This window comes from Catharus ustulatus, chromosome 7 (genome assembly GCF_009819885.2).
Source record: "Catharus ustulatus isolate bCatUst1 chromosome 7, bCatUst1.pri.v2, whole genome shotgun sequence".
NCBI classification, from domain to species: Eukaryota; Metazoa; Chordata; class Aves; order Passeriformes; family Turdidae; genus Catharus; species Catharus ustulatus.
The window spans coordinates 26,980,159-27,002,058 of NC_046227.1; the positions used below are offsets into that span (position 1 = coordinate 26,980,159).

General features: G+C 43.9%; 1 protein-coding gene across 2 annotated transcripts in view; it reads left to right on the plus strand.

Annotated features, from left to right (window-relative positions):
* The window catches only part of GLI2 (GLI family zinc finger 2), a 188,235-nt gene that overhangs the window by 116,564 nt on the left and 49,771 nt on the right, over positions 1 to 21,900 (plus strand). For both annotated transcript variants that reach the window (XM_033065373.1, XM_033065372.1), the window contains exon 3: positions 4,032 to 4,137. In XM_033065373.1, the coding sequence (XP_032921264.1) occupies positions 4,032 to 4,137 (106 nt within the window). The remainder of the gene's footprint in view (positions 1 to 4,031; positions 4,138 to 21,900) is intronic.

Here is a 21,900-nt window from a genome sequence, read left to right on the forward strand (position 1 = left end):
TTCTCTTTGAAGCCAGAGGGTTGGCTGGCCTTTGAATAGAGAAGGATGAGAGCGCAGCAGTGGGAGGTCCGTGTCTTGCTCGTAAACCTTGGCCAGAAAATCGGCTCCGACAAGTGGGGACAGGTAGCAGCGTCTTCCCCCTTATCAAATGGCAGAGCAGACACATTCCTGCAGGAGCCCTGGTGGGGTGGAAGGTGGGGCCTCCCGAGTGTGCCTTGTGCTCTGCTGCCCTGCTTCATTCACCCTGGGAGCTGTGAGCCATGACTTGGGGTAGAGCTGTGTAGTTTGTGTGCAAAACACGCTGTTTCTCACTGCCCCTGCCCCTTGGGTCCTGCCTTTGATGTGCTCTCCTCCTTCAGCAGGAACCAGACAAAATGTTTGTCTGTGGTTCCAGTGCTTGGAGACTTTCAGAGGTGCCATGTCATGCCTTTGCACCTCAGAGTGTTGTAGTGCATGGCTTGGTACAGCCCAACCTTTTCCTGGGGAAAAGCTTTCCCCAGGCCTGCAAAAATCCCCCTCCCTCTTGTGTAAAGCAATCATCATTAGCTCTAATTGGGCAGCTTTGGGGTTAAATCTACAAAGATTGCTTGGGTTTGGTAAATCCTCTGCCACTGCAAAGCAGATAATGCTAAACAAAAGATTGCCTTGATTAGATTAAAGTTGGCAAATTCATTGCCCTAATCATCATATTGCCCTTCGCGTGGCTATTCAGGAATACATCACCGTAAGTTACTTGAAGTAATTGAATATAATTGTCTTTTTAACTCGTATGTGTAAAACATCCATCTTTGTTAACAGCATGTGTTGCTGTCCTGCTGCCAGCTCACAGTCCTCTTCTGGAGGGGTGGGAACAAGAAGCAGAGCCAGGCTGACGTTTATGAATTGGTAGTTGATTGCCTATAAAACCATTCATTATTTCTGACCAAGCACCTGGAAGAGAATAAAAATGAACAGCACCAGCCATTGGAGCCCGTAGGCTTGGCTGGTGCTCCCAGGCAGGGAAGCAGAGGGGAACTTGTGAAGGGGAATGTTGCAGAGGGATGGAAAAAAAAAAACAACCCTTGCCTTTAGTAGCAGCAAAGCACAGGGCACATGGTGGAGCAGGAATTGGGGATGTGAAACAGATACCCAAGGCAGAGGCATTGCTGAGCTTTCCATGGGCCAAATAGATTGAAATGTTAAAAACCAGCCAAGAGTGCAGTGGGAAGGAGGAAGTTCATGGAAATTTTTCTCCCATTAATAATCAGAGGTGTGAGGAGGGAGAAATTCTCTTCAGATGTCAATTTTATACCAACAGATAGCTAGGAAAGGAGGCCAGGCAGCAAACAGCCCGTGTTTTCTCTTTCCCAGCTCTCCTGAGTGACAAGGATTGACTCTTTTAGCACAGAAATTTCCAGTATTATCTCGGCAATCAATCGTATAGAAATGCATAGGTACGAAATAAAACATAACTGGGGTGGCTTTTAAGATATTCAATTTGACCTGGTTTTAGTAGTTTTATCATTATTAATAAATTAAATTGCCCTAGGGAACAGGCCAAAGGATTAAGGCAACTCTCCACATCATTAAAACTCAGCTGCAGTGGCCAATACAGTTTCAGCCCAGGTCACTCTCACTTTGCTGCACTCTGGGGATTAACTCAGCCCCAGACCTGTCCATCAGAGGCACAGTGACCACCCTGTTTTGGGAGGTTGTTAATCTTCACCTCTAGGGATGCCACCAGCAGCACTTTGGGTTGATCCCAGGACCACGCACGTTTTCTTGCTCCTTTTGGTTTATTTGTACAGCATAAATACGGGGTGAGCACTGCAGGAAGCCCAGCCTGGGGACTCAGGCTGGAAGAGACGTTTGTGTTGTCTGCCATTGGATGTCTGTGCAGGGACAGTTGATTTTGTGACCATGCTTTGTATGTGATGATGCAAAAGCTCAACTCCTCTGATCCCCACAGCAGCCGTGGGTTGTGGCAGCAGCTGTGGCCAGGGACCAGCAGTGTCCCCAGGGAGGACAGCAGCTGTAGGTGTCTGCCAGCCTAGGTGGGCATTTGAACTGAGCATGGTTTGGGAAGACCAGAGGCTTTACTGTGCTATGTGAGCAGAGGATGGGGTGAGACAGCTAAACTCTGGCGTATTTTTAATCTGGAAAAACACTGGTTGCCTCTTAAAATGAAGATTCCCTGCAAGTGTCCTTATGTAACAGATTGTCCCTATCCAGGACAGTTAAAGGGTGAATCTTCCTCCTGCAAAAGCAAATCCTGAAGAATCCAAGTTCATTCTCTCCCTGAGCTGCTTTTGGGAGAGGAGGGGAGGGGGGCAGAAGCGGGGGAGGCGGTTAACAGTTACTCTACTGTGTCCTGACATTAGGCGAGCTGCAAAAATGCTCCCAGTGTATCAGGTGGTGTGAGGTGCCAGCCCTTTGCTGGAGCACGGAGAGCAAGTCTGCTGCAGAGCCTTAAATACTTTCCACCCCAACTACCTTAGCTTAACGCCTTTCAGCAGAGTTGGCAGGAGGGTTGTTTTTGTGTAGTCTCTCACCTCTCCCAGCAGCCTGGCTGACGCGCCTGTGCCGCGCTGTGCTCAGGGATTGAGCTCTGCAATGGGAGCAGGAGCCGCAGATCCTCTCGCTGATATGCTGGGAGAGACCTATATGAGGATTACACACGGGCTCTGCGCGACGGACCCAAGCGGAGCACAGCCCCGCCGGACAGAGTCGGCGTAGCTCTGGTGCAGCTGGAGTCACAGATGCTAAAGGATGAACTTTAAGTCTTTTGTAGAAAAAGAGTTTGGCATTTCTGAAGTTTGCTGAGCGACAGCGAGAGACTTGGCCCAAGCCTTGACACTTTGGTTTTGGATGGTGCTTCCCCAGTCTCCAGAGAGATGGTACCTGTCGCGGAGGCAAGTTGCAGTGAAATACCGAGCACAGGCTGGGTTTTGAATTGCTCTCTTAGGAGGTCGGGTTTGTTTAATTTTTGGTCTCCAGTTAGACAGAAAGGCCAAGACGCCAGAGAAAGAATGGTAAAACCTGCAACAATATTGAGTAATCTTTGATGAAGAACTTCTGACTTTTCGTAAAGGCAGTGCAAGACCAACCTTTTATCTTCAAGCTGGTCGCTGCCACAGATGTAGAAAGGGGCATCTTCACAGATGCGTGGAGCCCTGTCAGAGGGTGATTGTACGGGATCGCTGTTGCGGTTGTGCGGTATCGCTATCGAGGCTCTGCTAATTCTATTTCTTTAGTTTCTGTAATTTTAGCAGGAAAGGCCCAGGCGGCCAGGCAGCGTTGTCGGGGGTGGTGAGGAGAAATAACCTGATGAATTTTCCATCAGCTCAACTCACTCAAATATTCTCGCCGTTAACTTTTGGGGTCAATAATAAATATTAAAACCTGTAGATTTAATAAGTCAATGTAGGTGTTCGCTGCCTTTTGAGACCACTTTATCTTTCCATCAAAGATGAAACAAGCTTCTCAAATGAATAAAAAATAGGGCCTCAAGTGATTACAAGTGAGAGCAATTTGAGCTCCTCTCTCAGAACCTGGCAGTAGGCACTTCTGAGCCTCTTCTGACTGCCTAGACATTCTGCTTTAGTGCCGCTCTTGCTGTTATATTTTTAGGTAAATATTTCCAACTTGTGTGTACAGACCTTCAAGAACAGTGTTTGCTGCCACTCCAGGCTTGAGGGACGGTGCAGGTCTGGATCCCACCAGGCTCTGTTGAGTCTGATTTGCGTTGCAAGTCTAGTTTTCCTTGGTGCTTGCTATAATCTCCTCAAGTTCAAAGAGCGCTTAGCTGCTTGTCTTTGTCAAAAACCCTGTTGGAGATCTTTTATGTCGAAGATGTAGGATTTTTCCGCATGACTTTGATTATTTATTCATTCCACTTCTCTGGTGTATGATAGCGCTGATATCATGAAGACCCCTTGTCTTGCACTGCTCTTGCTCTGAAATTCATGGAGATTTAGTGCCTTTGAAATTGTTTTAAAAGGGAAGGAAAAGTTTTTGAAGTCCCTTTTTTTTTCTTCTATTCCCCATAACAGTGCCGCAGCACATTTTTCCGGCCTTCCACGCTCCTTTGCCAATTGACATGCGCCACCAGGAAGGACGATACCATTACGAACCTCACTCTATCCACGCTATCCACGGGTAAGTCTTACACCTCCACTCCCGTGCCTTGCTAAAATGTCAGCAACCTGCAGTATTCTGAATCCCACTGCTGAAGTCCCTGGGACTCACTGCCCTTCTGGCAAGCTGGCCCGACTGGCCACCCTCCACGCCATTGTCCCCATCCAGTGACAATACTGACCTGCCTGGCAGGAGGGCTTTACAGCTCTGTTAAGCCTATAGAAGTGCCCTATAGCAGCAGGATGGGAGTGTAGGGCTTCTTTGTCATTATTCAGCTCAGGTCCCAGGGACAGGCTTGACTTGTGTTTTCGCACCCGCCGTGTTTCTCACATCATGCCTTGCCTGGGTCATTTCTGTCACCATCTTGGCAAAGACCCAGCACTGCTCCCTCTCTTTGGAGACCTTGTGTACCAGTCTTCCCTGCCTGCCAGTTGTGGGGACAGTGGCAAAAGGCTGCCGGGAATGCCATAATTCAGTTTGATTTCGCTGGACAACAGCCCAAACGGGCTGGTGGCATTTTCTAAAAGCAGTAGTGGGGGTGTCCATGTCCACCTGGAGGGGCAGCACTCTGGGTTTTGGTGGTGACCTTCTCATGAAAGGTCTCCTCTCTCCCTGAGGCAGCTGATGGGCAGTGAGCAGAGGCTGGTCAGGGGCTACACCCTGAGAGGGAAGTTCGTGTTTAATCTCCTCATCCAGGACATGGCAGCTCAATCGTTCTTGATGTCTTGAAGGAGATGTTTACAGAGAGACCTGTTATCACTCCTGTAAGCTTTGATCAGGGCAAGGAAAATGGAGCCAGCAGGGATGTGAGCAGAGGTTCTAGTGACTGTGGGGCTGGAAGTGTTTCTTCTAGTCCCTGACATACACCTTTCCCATGAGAGGTGAGGAGCAGCGTGATGGGGTTGGCAGTCCCACGACCATCCCCAAATCCTTTCACCTGCAGCTGAAACACAGGGATCAGACACCAGCTGAGGGACACTTCTGACCACTGAGGGCCAGAATAATTTTGCAAGAAGGACAGGGAAAGAACAACTAGGGCTCATCACTTAAAAAACTCTCTTTTGAGCCCCTGGAATCCTGTTGCAGCCTTGCTGTTTGGCCCGGGAATGTGCTCACCCAGCTTTGAAGGGGCTGTTTGTGGAGCTGTGCTGCTTCTGGATAGGTGTGCACAGGGAACAGACCCTGGGAAGCAAGTAATGCAGACAGCAGCGGCCAGATCTGTGGAGCCCCACAGCTACCACAGCTTTATTCTGCTTCCAAAATACTGCAAGAAATAAATGATAGGGCATTCCCCAGGATCCTACCAGAAGACAAGTCATTGTCTTTTTGGCTGACAGTCAGTTTGACTGGATGTTTAAAGGGGCAGAGCAGCTTCTTCCATGCTGTGTGCAAAAGGGAAATGACAAAGCAGGTAGCTAACATGGGAACTGGGGGGAATTCGGGAGACTGCATGAAATAGTTCTGGTCTTTCATGCAAAAATTGTAGTAAAAAAGACAGAATAATAACTTGCTGGGAGACAGTTAATAAGCCAGAGCTCTGGCTAATAAAGCACGTACAGAAGAGTGTGATATTCAAAACAGTGGTTAGAAGAGAGGCTGGCAGATGTTCTGATGTTTGTCACAGGTTATTTGTGTGCCCCACTTGGTGCGCTCCTTCAATCCTCACGAGGAGGTTTGGGGGCACTGCATATGCCCTGGGGCTTTGCAGCAGTTTCTGTGGTGGGGCCATGAGGCAAGGTCTTCTACAAAATGCAACTGAGAGCTTGCCACTGATGCGATGTCCCTGTGAATCATATCCCCAGTATCCCCAGTATTTTTTCATATTGGCAATGCCCAGCTGATCAACCCTGGCCAAGTATACAGTGCTGGCAGATCAGGTTTCAGTTCATCTGCACCAATATTAATAATCTACTGTGTTAGCAGTTACCACATTTGTCTTTTAGTGGACCAAGTGTGCCCTGCTTAGTATTTGGGTAGAGTTGTTGGCCAATACCTGTTGCATTACTTCTTTGGGATTCCTCTCATTCCCAGCAGCTCCTCTCACAAAACCAACTTGCAAGGCACTGGAGAGAAAACTTGGTCTCGGGTCTTAAAGGGGAAACACAGTCCTCTTTGAAACTACCTGGGCACTGCACTGAAAGGTGCCTTTGTGGCCAGAGAAGCACCAAAGCTGAGCAGCCAAGTGCTTCTTGGCTGTGGCAATTTTTGAGGGTCGAGGAAATGCCACTTCCATTTGGCTGTTTGTCAATACCCTGCACTATGGCACAACCACATTGGGAAAATTCTCTGCAGCTGTGGTCACTCAATCAGTTTTCCTCTTCAGATTTTATCTGCCAACATCTTGAAATCATGTCTTGCCCTTAACTCCTCTTGTTTTTTACTCTTCCTCTCTTTTGTCTTCTCTCTCCTCCAGTCTGTGCTCTGGAGCTCACAACATAGCACTCACCCTCCTTGCTGGAGGATGTCCAGTGTGAAATCATCCAGATGTGGTGGTACACCCGGGCCAGAACACACCTGGTGATTGCATGGCTCTTGTTCAATACACTGGGTGGACTCTCTGGGCACAGATGAGCTTCTAGAAGTTTGTACTCCATCCTGGTGGTGCAGAAATCAATCCTTCTTGTTTCAAAAGTAAACAACCCGTAAAAAATCCCCAAGGGCATGTGCATATTTTCACTCTAGAAAATTACGGTAAATGTTTGGAAGAAAAATTGCGTCACTGAGTTTTGGCTTTATGATTAATGTGATCGGTGCCTGACAGAGAGCCCCCAATTCATCAAGTCTATATTCTACCTGTCTGCTGTCTTGACGGTACCAAATTTATCTAATTATGTGAACATTGCACGCCAAATTAAGTGCAGTCTCATTTGTTGCTAACTATGGGGTCTTATTATCTGCCTGCTGTATTATGTCGGAGGTTTGTTTCCTGATTGCTCAATGTGACCTGGCAGTGCATTCCCCTTCATCACTGTTTGCATTTGGCCTAATGAGAACATACCTTATTTTATCTCAACTGGAGAGAACTCATCTGCAAAGCTCTCTTGAGCAGAACCACCTGTGGCACTTTTTGCTGGGGAACGTAGATGGGAATGTGAAAAACCTGAGTAAAAAAGGACCCCCATGCCAAGCCAGGCCTGAAAGACTTGCTGCATTTCTCATCAGTGTTGTCGTTCCTTGTGTCTCAGTGATTTTCTTGTTAAGCAGCAAGACAAATAATTTTCAGGATTTGAGTCATCTTCCAAATCACTGCGATTTATATATGTCCAGAAGCAGATTATGTTGGGCTTTCCTTGAAGTCTAGTTTTGGTGTTTCTCCAGTCATTAGGACAACCCACTTTTCTGTACAACCACTGATGGTTTTAATTATTTGATGGTGAATTTTTTGGACATCTTTAATATTTGGACTTTTTTTTGGCATTAACAATTTGACAGAATCATGGCGCTTGCTTGGCATGTCTAGAAAAATAAAGTATCTCATTCAGATGACCCTTGATCTCTGCAGTGCAAACCAACAGGAATATTGTGGATTCAGGATATTGTCCTGGATTGCAGTGATTGTGTGCCTGTGGTAATATGGAGGATAGAGGGAGAGGCAGGATTGGAGTCCAGTGGACACTGTAAAGGATGCAGTGCAGAATGGAGTGAAACTGAATATGGGATGAAATCTATTCAAGGAATGTAGAACTAGAGCAGATGAATAAAAGAAATTGTGTTGGCGCGTATAAATTGTATGAGCCAACACTGCCACACCATAACATTCATTTAACAGTAAGTAATACTGCAATACTCAAAGGCTAAGAAAAGACAGAAAAATAAATTTGGAGGTTCTACATTATTCTGAAGATACAGGATCAAAATACAGAGCCACATACTGTTTCTCCCTGTGATCCTCTCTTCCAGAGCACAGGATGGCCCAGGCTCTGTGGAAGAGCAGTGGTGGGTCTTACATGCATTTGCTGCATGCAGCTTTTATTGATTTGTCAGAATTTCACTCTTTGCTGTTGGTTGTAGGTCAGCACTCTTTCAGCGAAAGTCATCAGCCAGGAGTGTGCAGGCTCAAAGCTGAACCAGAGAAATTCACTTCATAAGTTAGTACAGGTCCTTTTCTAACAAAAGGGGTATTTTGTATTGTGGTGAACTTCTTCACAAAAACCTAATCCACTGGGGCCTGGTCTCTGCTTAAAAGTAAGGGGACAGCATCAGCTTTGCAAGACCAAGCCTTGACTCCAGAGGAAAGTTGCTGGCAGGTATGGGAGGTAATTACATGCTTACCATTATTATTATTATTATTATTATTATTATTATTATTATTATTATTACATTTTGGGGGGGGCTGATTTTTTAAAAAGCACAACAAAAATAACTTAAAACTCCTTAGCTCAGCTTAAAAGTCCCTGCCAGTGTAAGAGCCTTTGGGGCTAACCCTGGTAAACAGCATGCCTAGGCTTGACTCAGCAAGAAGCTTTTTAACAGTAGCTCCTAGACTGTGGTTAAAACCCATCAGGCATTATGCACTGTAAAAAACAAAAGCAACCTTGTTTTTCTACCAACATCCTGGTGGTGTTTTAGGATGCAGTTCTGACATTATTTATTAACAAAAAATTGTTGTTGCTCTTCTGCCCACACATAAAAATAGTAAAAAAACCCCAAAAAACCACAAACCCTGAACTGTTAATCACAAATTCCATGTTTTTCAGTAGGACTGAATTGTCCCGAAGACCTAAACATAGAGATGACTCCATCTACATGATAATGTGGAGTTGCCCTTAATTTCCCTCTGGTAGGGATTTTATCTCATTTAATCAAGGATATTCCTCCATTTCCCTGAAATCTTAATATATTATTACAGATTTTTTCTGATATCCAGCCTACACTATTTTTTTATCTGATTCTATTACCCCTCCCTGTTGAAGTTTGTTTCCTTTTTACTGTGTTAAAAATTACAGAATACCTTTTCAGGACCAGTTAAAATATTCCTGAACTGCTTAGGCAGGGTGATTCACAGGCAGAGGAGTTGACTGTTAAACTTTTCATCATAAAAAGATTATGTCTCAAGTGTTTACAAATATACCAAATTTAATGTCAAACCCAAGATTTTCCATGTTGAATATCTGTTCCAGTCTGGTTCTCTCTTTCCTTTGTTGTTTTTTGTGAGATTCAGCCAAGGGAGGCCAAGTGGGGTTAAGGGAAAATATGTTGTTTAGCCATACAAAAAATAATCATCATAATCTTATAACTGCTTTTAGAAACACCAGTGTCTCTTGCTTCAGAGTTGGAATTTGTTATTGTCACAGATGTGCCTTTTGCTGTTCCCATTCTACAAAAACACACACAAAGTTCCATCAATTTTGCCAGACAGGAATCCTTTGAAAAGTTTTGCTTCCAATATGCGCGTTGAAGGGGTGTCAGAGTTTGGTGGTGAAATATTCCGAGTGCCCCGTGGCCCTGAGCACGCTTCAGCTCAACCTTGCAGGGCTCACCTGATGGTGCTCCTCATTCCCTGCTGAGGCCTCTCCAACACCCCCTCCATGCAGGGGATTCCTGGCTCCGTGGAGGAGAGGAGCCCTTTGCAGTGTGTGCTGTTGGAGCTTTGTGCATTATCAGGGTGCACAGAGCGCCTTCAGTTATCCTCCGTGGGGCTGCACTGGGATCCCGTCCCGTGCTTCAGGATGGGACCCCAGCGATGGTCGTTCCTGCAGCAGGGAGAGCCACAGAACATACATACCAATGAAACCTGTGTGTTTTCATATTTACTTTGCTACTGGAGTAGAAAATCTTTGGCAGGTTGTGATTGATGGTACTGTGCTGCTTAGGAGACAGAGCGAGCTCCCTCCGGAGTCAAAGCAAACAGCTGCTCAGAGAGGCCTTCTTGCGTGTTTTGCAGAGTTTTACGACTTTCACCAAATAGATACATTGCTCATTTGGGAAACAGGTTTGGGGGCTCCCACATCCAATTTATTCTGTCCCCTTCTTTCCCACATGCTTCTTTTATTTATTTAAGAAAATCAGAATGTGTAAGTTTTCAATGGTTTGCAAGGGCTGGTCCCCTCCAGAAGGCTGGTTCAAACCTCACCCTGGTCTGTAATTAGAGGAGTCTGTTGCTTTTAGGTGGCTGTTTGGTGACCTAAAGGAGGTGATTTGGGGGACTGTCAATTCCAGCATTAATACTTGATGGTTGCTTCATCTATCTCTGGGAGACCACAGATGAAATAGGCTTCTGCTGTCATGTTCTGGGAGCTAAAAAAATTAATTCCATCTGTGCTTTTTTCCTCATCTCTAAAATATTGTAACAGTAATACTCACCCTTCTGATATCTTGAGAGCTAAAAAAAAAAAGACTCCTTTGGGTTCTGAGGTTGGTCTTGTAGCACATTTTCAGGGACCAGGGAAGAGGTACACAGTGCTACCTGCCTGTGCAGAAACTGAGAAGGTACATACCTACATCTTCTGGCCTCAGAGGGAGATCAGGCTGATCAGGTCTTTGGAAAACGGGGAAGGCATAATCCAAAACACAGATTAGAGCTTGTGTGTTTCTCTAGGCTTTTCCAGTCTCACAAACTAGTCTGCAAAAAACCAAACCAAAACAAACCAAAAAGCAAACAGACAAACAAACAAACAAAACCAAAACCAAACCAACGAAATACAAACCCCCACAGCTTTCTCTTTTGAATCCTGTTAAATATTTTCAAGGATATTCCATTATGAGAGATTTACACATCTGTGCTGTTCTTTAAATTCAGGATAGTTTTGTCATGTATGTTTAGTTAAATAGCATTCAGAGTACTTTGAATAACTGAAACATGAAGTCCAGAGGGACCTGAAGGGGAGTGGTTTCAGACTCACTGTACTGTGCAATGAAATGCAGATTTGGGCTGTATCTCCAGTTGCTGAATGCTGTGACATCGGGCTGGAGTGAGTGGCCTGGCTGAGCTCAGATGGAGTCGTGCCCATTCACACTTAGTGAAGATCTGGGCCACCGAGTTGCTGGTGCTGTGAAAAACTGCACCTCTAATTTAGCCTAATCACCACCAGAAGTGTAAAAATGGCTAAGAGGTTTTAGCACTGAGAACAAAAGCATGATCTTTGAGGTCTTTTATGTAAACCTCTGGCATGTGTTCATTTAATATGATGTCACTCTGTAATCCACCATTGCTTTTAAATGTCATTCTCAGAGCTTCATGTCAGCGAGTCTTAAGTGATAATCCCTTTGCTTACCTCACTTTATAGTAGATTAAAAGTGACTTCATGCTTCCACCTTATCCACTGTTAAGCTTGTGCTTTAGGAAAAAAATTTATTTGAACTCTCTTCTCCTGCTACTTTCTAAAGAGTTTCTAAACAGAGAGTGTGTGTCTTTCAGAAGCCATCTCAATAGGATTGCCCATTCTCCACTGCTTTCAGCATCTGTGAAAATGGATAAATGTTCAGTGCCAACTCCGTGCCCTTTTAAACTCCAGTACTCTGAATTTGTTTCTCAAGTTTTCTCTCAGCTAAATGGGGAGCACTGCCCTTCCTGGCCTTTTCTTTTTCTTAATCCTAAATAAGTCACCTCTCTAGATGTTATTTCACCTCTCACCAGCTTCTTGCAGTCATGAACACAAGAGATGCTGAGCCCCGTTGTGGTGTTCTGCTCCTCTGTAACACTTTCTCTTGTACTGCACAGGAGTCTGTGGGTTCCCCCTTGTATTGCCTGGTCTTATATCTACAGGTTGAACTTTTACTCTATCCTGTAGCAAATCCTTTCTCAGCATATAAAGCTTTCCATGCAGTTCACCTTTCTGGTCCATATTCCTTTTTTTCCTCTCCCTAAATTTCACCCTCCTGCTGCTAGCACACCTCCTTGTGTAATACATCCCTCCAGATACTTGCTGCATGTTGTCATATCCTGCTTCCTGCTCTAATGAACTGGCCAAGCTGCAGCCTGCAGCATATAGTCAAATATCAATCCACTCAGCCTCCTCATTTTCACTGTGTTTCTCTGAAATCCTTCCAGTGTGAGGGAAGATAAATGGACAAAATGCATCCATCCCATTGGCTTGTGGAATGAAGCCTGAGGCACATCACTTTTCAGGTGCTGGTTAATCTGGATTCCCAGCTACCAGTGGCCATGGGGAGCAAATTACATAGGGTGCTGAGAGATAAAAACTAATGGCAGGAATGCTGGCTTGTGATACTGGAAGAAAAATGTCCATACAGAGCGGAAATTTTCAAATCTCATCCAAAAGTTCTCCCCACGCAGCAAAGAGCAGGGAAGTCAATTTACCCTGGATGGATGAAGGACTGAGTCAATTCTGCTGGGATTAGAACATGTGGTTCGAGGGATCCTACGTATTTTGGGTCTGATTCTTGGACCACCCAGATGGCTGGGAGGAAAGTTTAAAAAAAAAAAAAAAGCAAAGAGAAAAGGACCCTATTTGGCAGAACTGTGGATGTCTGGATACCCTGCGTGCAGCTGACACCGTGCAGACACATCTGCACAAACCAGAGGGCAGAAGTGGGTGCTGTTCCTCTGGCAAATCTCAGACATGCACATCACTCCCAGGGGAGTGCGTGTGTTTTAGCGGGCTTTCTAGAGCCCTGGCTCTGACACTAAACCACATAAGTATGTTTTTCTTCTCTGTGCCAGACCAGTTTGAGAATTTGTGATTTTACACAATTTTCTGCCTTGGAGACTCTTGATTCCTGTTCTTTTATGTTTCACCATTGATATTAAATAGACAGCTAACAGCTAAAATTTAGAGCATTTCTCAAGGGTCAGACTTTTAAAAGTGCCTGTGTTATTTCAGATCGTAAATCCCAGTGTACTGGGTCTGGCTAACAGCGTTTGAAAGTGGGTGTTGTGGGTTTCAAAACAGTGTTGACTCTTAGGGCTGGCTTGTCAAGTGCTGGTAATGCAAAGGCTCAATGGGTTTTTCAAACAAGCTGGGTCCTATTTAAGGTCAAACTACTCCAACCTCTGTTGAAACTCAGGACACTAAAGCCATCTCTAGTAAAGGAGTTAAGTGCCCAAAAATTCATAAAGTGGCTGGAGTGGAGTTAAGAAACACAGACATGTTAATGAGGTGGTTTGTGCATGCTTGGAGCCCAGTGTGCAAGCCCAGGCCATGCAACTCCTGCAGAAGCAATGGGGATGTTTTCTGCCCTGTCTCTTCTCTGCTGTAGAAGCACACACATGGCAAATCTCATGGGAGGATGTGCTGTGGAAAAAACATATTCAAGGTTTAGATTATATCAGTTGGCCAGGCTCCACTTCAAGAGCAAGTTTACTGCATTCCCTGCTCTCACTTTTTTGGTGTGTGTAGGGTTGGGTTTTGATATAATTGATCGTGGTAGCTGATAGTGAACCAGGAGAATGTGAACCTTTTGATGATTTTTTTAAAGGAAATACTTGTTGGAGGGAGGAGGGGGTGCCTTAGAGCATGGTAGGAGCTCTCCTTTTCCACCCTCTGGGCAGCAGAAGGACCTGTACCATGTTTTTCCTGCTGCTGAGCACATGCTGTTAGATTAAATGTGAGGATTAGAGTCCACCACCACCTCCTGCCCTTTCTCTGGGCACAGTGGAGGGCCAGTGTTTCTTTTGCACAGGCGGAGCCTCCTCACAGCAGAGGTATTCCTTTCTTCTCAACTCATTTTATCTCACTTACACCTCTCCCTACTCTGCACACATGAGCCAAAGTCACTTATAACAGTACCTGGGTGCAGTCAGGCAAGACTGAAAAAATATGTTGGGGCTGTATAAAATGCAGTCACATTCAGCTTTTTAAGTCCCTCAGAGACATAAATGTGCGTTCTTAAACCCAGTAAGGGCCTTTGAGATATTTTCCTTTTGATCCTGTGAAAGCATCCTAGATAAGAATTTGTCTTATTCTTCCCCTTGCCCCTTCACAAGACACTTTCCTAGTTTGGTTATGAAGCTACTTACATGGCTTTTGACTTGCAAACCAGCTGCTGGACATGGTACCTGCTGATTGAATGCTTCATCTGAAAGCCTCTTAAGAGCCCACAGAGTAACCACACATCCCAAAGTACCACTGGTAGAGGAAGTCTACCAGAGTGTGGTTAATACATTAAAAATAGGAAAGTTTCAAGCTTACAGCTGCATTAGGGTGATGTTCTTACATGCACATTCTTGTTTGAGACTGTTTGTCTTCACTGTGAGATAAAAACACTTGATTTCATAGTCTGTCTTTCATTCTCGCTCAAGTGAAGTATGGTATATTACAAGAGAAAACTGCATTGTAGATGACAGAAAGCAGAGTGTAGAATGATAGGGTGGTGAAGGAATTAGTGCATTCAGTCATCAAATCAGTAAGTTGAAGGAAGATCAATCTAATGAGGGCTAGCAAGAAGGAGATTTGTAGAAGATGCTTGAAAAGAAATGATGAGTTGTTGATGATGCAGAGGGTCACACAGAAAGTGCTCTGGGCTAAAGAACTGCTTTTAAGCCTCTTCCTCTTCAGGAAAACGTAAGTGTATGCTTAATTAGAAATGCTTGTTTAGGTCTGTTGACTTCAGAGAAACTTAAGTGCATGTTCACATGCTGTCCTGAGGAGAGTGCTCTTCTGAAGATACCACAGAATGGAAATGTTTACTAAATCCCAACTGTGTTTTTGTGCTGTAAAATTAGTTCATAATAGTAATTTTTCTTGTGTCAATATGGACTTGGCTCTTGACTTCAGACCTGTTAGAGTAGTGGATTATTAGCTGGTATTCTCATGAAAAGCTTCACTTCAGATATGGTTCTTTAGATGATTTTTGCAAAGTGTAAGTCCAGGTTTAATGAAGAGGGAATCTAGAGCTCTGGTGGTTACTTCCACACAGCACTGCTGTGACTCTGGCATGATCACAGAGGTCTCAGAACTGGTGTCAAACAGGCCAGTTTAGAGAAGTCTAGCCATGTTACCATGCAGACAAAATATCCCAGTGTCTGCTTCTTAGGAAGACCAAATTTTCAAGGAATTACCAGTGAGGTGCTGCTTTGAGTAACTGATGACCACTCAGGTCAGACTCTGTTGGTCCTGTTGTTTGAAAAGACCCTCAAGGAGTCAATGAAGTTTTCAGTTCTCTGGCCTCTGAAATGAGGCCTTTGCTGCTGTTTTACCCTGATTACACATATTTTGTGATGACATCTTTTGGGGATCAGGGTGCAGCATGAGAGCTGGTGTATTGTAGGGATCAGGTCAGGGTGAATAATTCTATTTTGTATAGACCAGCTGGAAGAATTTTGCAGTTGGTTCCCAGGAGAGAAATCATATAGAAGTTATTTCTATTTTTCTAATTTTTCCTAATCCACCAGCCCAACTGATTATCTGTAAGAAGTATTGCTAGGAACTGATGGACAGTGAAGTATCTGCAAAGTTTTATCCAGTACATTTTGATACTTCCATAGTTAGAACCTGTTTGTGTATTATTTCCAACAGAAGTCTCTAAACAGAGAAAAAGTCATAGTGAAACCAGTATCAGCAGACCCTAAACCACTTTATTGACTGGACAAAATAGATTTCCAAAGTTGAATAGATTTCTATCCATCTTTGGAAAAGAAATTGTACACAAACACACAACCTAACTACTTTTCAGGCTAGATCTGAGAAATTCAAACCCTCACTCAGGACATGAGATGACCAGAATGTAAGAGACTAAAATGGAATTGAGACAGCTTAGATATTTTAGAATTCATGTCTTTTAAGGGTTCTGGAGGATCTTTACAGAGGACAAATACACTGGACTTTTGGGCTTTAGTGGATAGCAATGAAAACTGCTTCATATTCCTCACCAGACCATCATCACATGGCCTTGCCTAGTGAGTCGGAGGGAAAGGCATTCTCCCACCATCACCACTTCCTCCATGTCCTGGGACTGTCTGCTCAAGGCTTGCCTAGGTCTTGACCTCTCTTGGCATGCGAGATCTAAACCTGGTCTGACCCCAGACTTCCCTCAACCGCGTCTGGTTTGAATCCTGTCAGTGCCCGGATGAGTGTTACCGCAAGAATAAGAATCTCTTCAAAGAGTTGTTTGTTTGTTTGTTTAAGAGACGACTTCTGCCAAATGTGAAGAAGGTAGGAGCTCTGTGAGCTGTAATTTCTTTCCCTTCAAATCCTGATGTGCTGCTGGAGCTCAGGATTCTGTCAACCTGGTTTCTTCTTTGCTTGATCTCTGCAGAGCAGGATCTGCATTTCTGGTGAATTATGTGATGGTTTCTGATAAGGATGAATGGTGAGCAGAGACTTATGCTTGATTTCTGTGCATGTATCACATTGCTTCATGTGTGTCACTCTGGTGCAGTATATTGGGTCAGTGACCTTTTCCAGGGTGACTCAGTGAGTAAATGGCACAAATTGAGGGACAGAAGATTCCTTAAGGTGGCTTGCACTGAAGAGCAGCAGACTGTGCTCCCTCCCAAAGTCTTGCGCTGGATGCAGTGGTTTCCTATCCCTTCATTTGGTTTTTGACTACATTGCCAAACTGGACTTTTTCCAGGATCTGGTTTCTGTGATTGACTTCATTACTTTGTGTTTCATAAACCCAACCCTTCCAGCTCTGTGTTCATTGGTGCTTTTTTCCCAGGCAGGGCAATTTTGTGGTTCACACATTCACCAGCAAAATTACTGCAATCTATGAACTTCCAGTGCAGTAAAGATTTGTGTGTACATGTGGGGTGTGTGTGGTGTCTTCCTCACTTAGCAGTGTGAGGTCTCCTCCTCCTACCATCGTCACTGGGTGAAAGCTGGGCTGAAAGTAATCTCCTGGCCTGTAGTGCACCATGGTCTGCATTCCCCAGTCACATTTGAGATTCATTTGAAAGAGCTAGTGATGTCCAGGAGGAAATCTTTGGTTAAAATGAAACTGTAGACTTTTAGAAACTGTTCTTGAAGGCTGAAGGTAGAAGGTGGACATGGTACAGCCAGACAGGCTGGCATCTTGGGAGATGTTACAAGAGCTTGACAAATATGCCTGTAAAAATCCATTAGTATAATAGTCTGAGCTGCATTTGTTGTTCATTTTTGACTTGCCAGACTTTCGTCCTCCTTTATTGAACAGCAGAATGAGAGCTTTCATGTGGGACTTTTGTACTTAAAAGTTGATCTCCTACCAACAGGTCCTTATAACTTCTTGCACTTGCTCTGTCCCTCAGATACTCTATGACTGACCTTAGAAAATGGTTTGTGCATTCTTGAATCTTTTTTTCACTGGCGAGAAACTCTTTTATAATAGGCATGAATGGTTGTATTAATCCTTACAGTTTTCATGAGTACCAAATGTGTACTGCATGCTGGGTAAGAGTAATTATATTGCCATTAGATTATGAACAGCTTTACTGTACTGTGATGTGACATGCACAAAGGGAATTGTGAATATAGGCAGTTCAGATCTGGATAGTTGAATTTTCTTGGTTACTAATAACACTTCAGATTACTTAAACCATAAAATATTTCTAAAATCCACACCGTTTTCACCTGTTCTATCCTTTGCTTATTTAAACAAATCAAGCAGATGATACAACTAAAAAAAAACCCCAAAACATGCAAAGTGCAAGATTTTAAATTCTATTTTCAAAGTAAACTCCAAGACAGAATTTCTTATCGAAATCCTGTCTACAACCTTTTCCTACAATGAAGGTATGTTAGAGCTTACAGCTCACTGAAATTATCTTGAGCTGCAAGTGCAAAAGAATGACTGATGGGACTTTCAAAAACTGCTACCACTTGGAAAACCTCACTACTGGGATTTCAGCATTGCTTTGATTGCCAGGCTTGGTGTGTTTGCCACTGAGTTGTCTAAAATTAGTAAAGAAACCCACTGCACCTGAGCAGTTCTGATTTCTCATTTCCAGACCACAGTACAATGGCGCTGTGTTTGCCTTTTCCAAAACCAGAGAGAAATGTTTAAATAACATTTTGTGCTGAATTATTAAAACTGATGGAAATGTTTTCATTAAAATTTGAGTATGTTTAATATCCCTTCTCTTGAATTTTAAATAGAACCAATACTTGGTGACTTAATTGCCCAGCAATATCTCTTTTTAAGATTTTTTGCCTTATATTAATAAAATGAGTGTATTTACATAGTTCCAACCTAAGCACATCTCGTTTTACTGACTAATTGCCTCATTTAAAGGGCACATAATGTTAACACCTTTTGGCTTGCCTGAGACTTTACATCATGCTACATGCTGAATCCCATAGTGAACTTTATCCTATGCAAAAGATAAATCATGTTCTCTATCCTTCTTGATGAAATGTTTTTAAAAACCCCTCCACAATTCTCTGGCATTTTAAACTGTCCCCATTGCATTGAGATTGTGTTCATACTACTGAGATGACATCTCAGGCTGCTGTTGTGGAAAGTGTGGCTGTCACCTGTGAGTTGAGCACCTGCAGTTGTCCATGCAGCCGTGTGTTCCTCAGCTCTGCATGGTTTGGGTGTGCACAAACAGGGCTGGGGTCTCATCCCTCTCACCACCTACATGCCACATGCTGGTTTCTGGTGAGGTGCAGGAAGGGTGATTTTTGAGGTTGTGGAGTGATGTGGATCTTCCTGGATCTGCAGTACAGGAGGCACCAGAACTGTTAGTGTGAGGAGGATGTCTGGGGGCCTTTGCCAGCACTGATGCTGCAAAAAAAAAACCCTGTTTTTCAGCAGCACCCCAAACCCTGCTGCACTTCCCTGGAAGGGGAAGCCTAAAGAGTGGCTGTGCCTCTGCCATGGAACTTTAAGGAGAGAAATATCTCCAGTGATTTCGCACCAACCTGGTGCTTCTGGGAATCAGATGTGGCATTTGAGGTTGGGTTGGCATAACTTAAGGGTCAGCTGAGGACTGGAGGTGCTGAACTTCCTGCTTTTACCCAGCTGAGCTTAGTGCCCAGTTTTAACCTGAGTTGAAGGAAGGTCTGGGGTATCTGATATTGATGGGAGGCACCATGCAGGCAGAGAGGCCAGTGTGAGCAATGGCCAGGAGAAGTGAGGCCATGGCACAGCCCTAAGGACAGAAAACACTGCAGGGTGGAGATGTGGTGGTGAGCTGTCTGTGCCCAGGCCTCCTCTCCTGCCAGACTGGTGAGCACCAGACCCACTGGACACCAGCACAGCCACGGTGGGTACTGGATATGCAGGGCTGGGTTCTTGGGGCTGGAAAGGCCATGTGCGTGTGTACATCACTCTCCAGCTACAATGACAACGGCTCTTTGAAATGCTTTTCTGCATTTGCATTTACAAAAGCTGGATAAGCCTTTTTTAAAAAAAAATCTGATAAGTAGCAGGCAATTGAATTAACCACTGTTGACTGTATTGCTGTCTCTTAACAAACTCCATCTGCATGGTCTCCCTTTGTAGACACAATTTTATAACTTAATTTCCCTACCAAAACATCAGTGTTTACTTAGTAAGAAATCTGTTCTTTGTCAGCTTAAAACAGTGATTTCTTTATTACCACTCTGCGCAAGGAATGACAGCACAGAGTTGGCACTGGAGCAAGTCTGGTTGAGTCTACAGCGTTGTAATGGAAACAGGGTGAACTGAGGGTCAAGTATAATGGGATTTGTATACAGAAATGTGTCTGCATAAGGAATAGCTGCATGAGATAAGAGAATGAAAGATGAGGCCCACAGGTCTCCCGTTGCGTGGTGTTGGGAAGGAGGTATTGCTGTAGGTGCACAGCAGGCACAGGAGATGGGGTTACCTCTGCACCAGCGGAGCAAAGTTCCCTAAATCACAGCTGGTGCCTGCTCCTGCACCAGCTGATGTTGGTGGGTGTAGGATGGATTGGGGCAGTCATCAGGGATTACTCTAAGAATATTTTGTGTGTAACTTTTACTGATTTTGGGAAGCATAGGGTCAGTGAGAGGTTTTCCAGCTATTACAGTCTGTGGCCTCCCTAAAAAATTTCTAGCAGAGTTGTTAAACATAGTATAGTGAATTTGGCCTGAATAACAAGAGGCTTGCAGAGATTTTTCGCTGTCTTTCACAGCCCCTAAAAGAGTTTTCAGTGTTTCCCAAGGGTTTTGCAAACCGCAGGTTGAAAAGCACTACTGTAAACTTTCAGCAGTAAACAGCTGGGGAACATCACATCCCTATTCCTTCCTTGATAAATGTGTTATATTTTCCTATGCCGTTGGAAAACTGAAAGAATAGGAGAGCAGCTGTAGTCAATGACACCAACAGATCTGGGGGCAAAGGAGTTGTGCCAGGAAGGTTTTCTGGGTGGTTACGTGGCAGATGAGATATGAAACACCTCATCTTTTCTTACCATGAGATGATGATTTGGGGAGGTGAGAGAAGCATCCTGGCTCCTTTCAAGTATGTTCAAGTTGTACAGTGCTGGGGTTTTACCACAGGACTGGGCTTCTGTTTATTGCTATTACTTTCTCCTGCTATAGAGCCTTCCTCAGTCTTACATTGCAGACTAGAGCTGGTAGAGAAATGCCAGTTGTTTGTTGCAGGCAATTTGAGAGAGACTCTGTTTCTCTGAATTATTTGTGCTCAACTTTTTCCTATGAAAAATTAAACCCTAGCAGAATACTGTCCAGATTTAAAAAAAAAAAAAAAAAAAAAAGTCTCATTCATGTTCGTTTTCTTTCTAATGTTAAAAAATATAGAAAGGGGGGGAAAGTGATAAGTTAAAAAAAAGAAATTAATATTGAAGTACTGATTTATTGTTAATTCTCCTATTTTGTACAGAAAACTGCCGATACTTCAAGGGAAAAGCTTGTTTGGAATAAAAAGGGTTTATTCCCTCAGTCATATCAGTGAAAAACTTTTACCTAGTTCTGCTCTTCACCATATAATTGCTTGCTTTTCAGCATACTCGTTGCAAAGCAAAGGCTGGTTAGATCAGCCAGTCTGCTGGATCAGATCTTATATTACATCTTGAGCTCTTTGAGTGCCATTAGCATTTCCTTTTAGAAGTGGAGAAATATTGACAGTTTGGTAGGTTATCTCGCATTTTACTGCACGTTAGGGCACTTCAAAGTCTTTATGTAGTGATGGGAGCTGTCATGAAGTAGATGTGAAAAGGGCCTTTGGTCCAACTAAACCTGTCAGCAAAAAGATTTAGGGCAGATGGTTATTATTAGAAATCAATGTATTTATTATATATTGTTCAGGAATATTTCCCTTTGGAGGTTACTGTGAGTGCTGTTGCTGTTTAAAATGTGTCAAATGCCAGTAAAATTAATTCCTGCAGAAAACCCAGGGAGCCCCAACCAAAAGCTTTGTTATTATGGGAAGGCATGTCTCTTTCTCATTTGTGCTGTGATGCATCAGAGGCAGGTACACACACAACACACCAGCAGAGTGCCTGGCATGTGTCTGTGTGTGTGTGAGATGTATTTCTGCACAGCTATCACAATCACCTTTGTACTGACAGAGCTCCTCTGTCTGCTGTGTCTGGAAAGGCTTTGTAGAGATCCGTGCTGTACCTGTTCCCATTTTGCTAGATTCCCCTTTGTAAACTATGGGGTTTGGTTACTTCCAGTTAGTTACAACAGCTTACTGCTGCTTAGGGCAAGTGTGTCATCTTTCTAAGGCTTGAACACCAATGCTTTTCCCTGTACTTTAGAAAAGAGAAGCAGGACGTTTCAGAGTTTTGTAATTAATTGGATGTAGGTTTTCCTTCATTGGTGTCTTGTTTAGATATCGGTTTTAAGTTACAGGACCTTGGATTATGGGAAGAGGACATTCCCAACAGAAAAGGAGCATATTAGCAGAAACATTAATGCTGAAGTCGTTGTCCTGGAACAAAGATTCATTTTCCATTCACCCTGTGATTTACAGCACATTCCAACCAAGTGA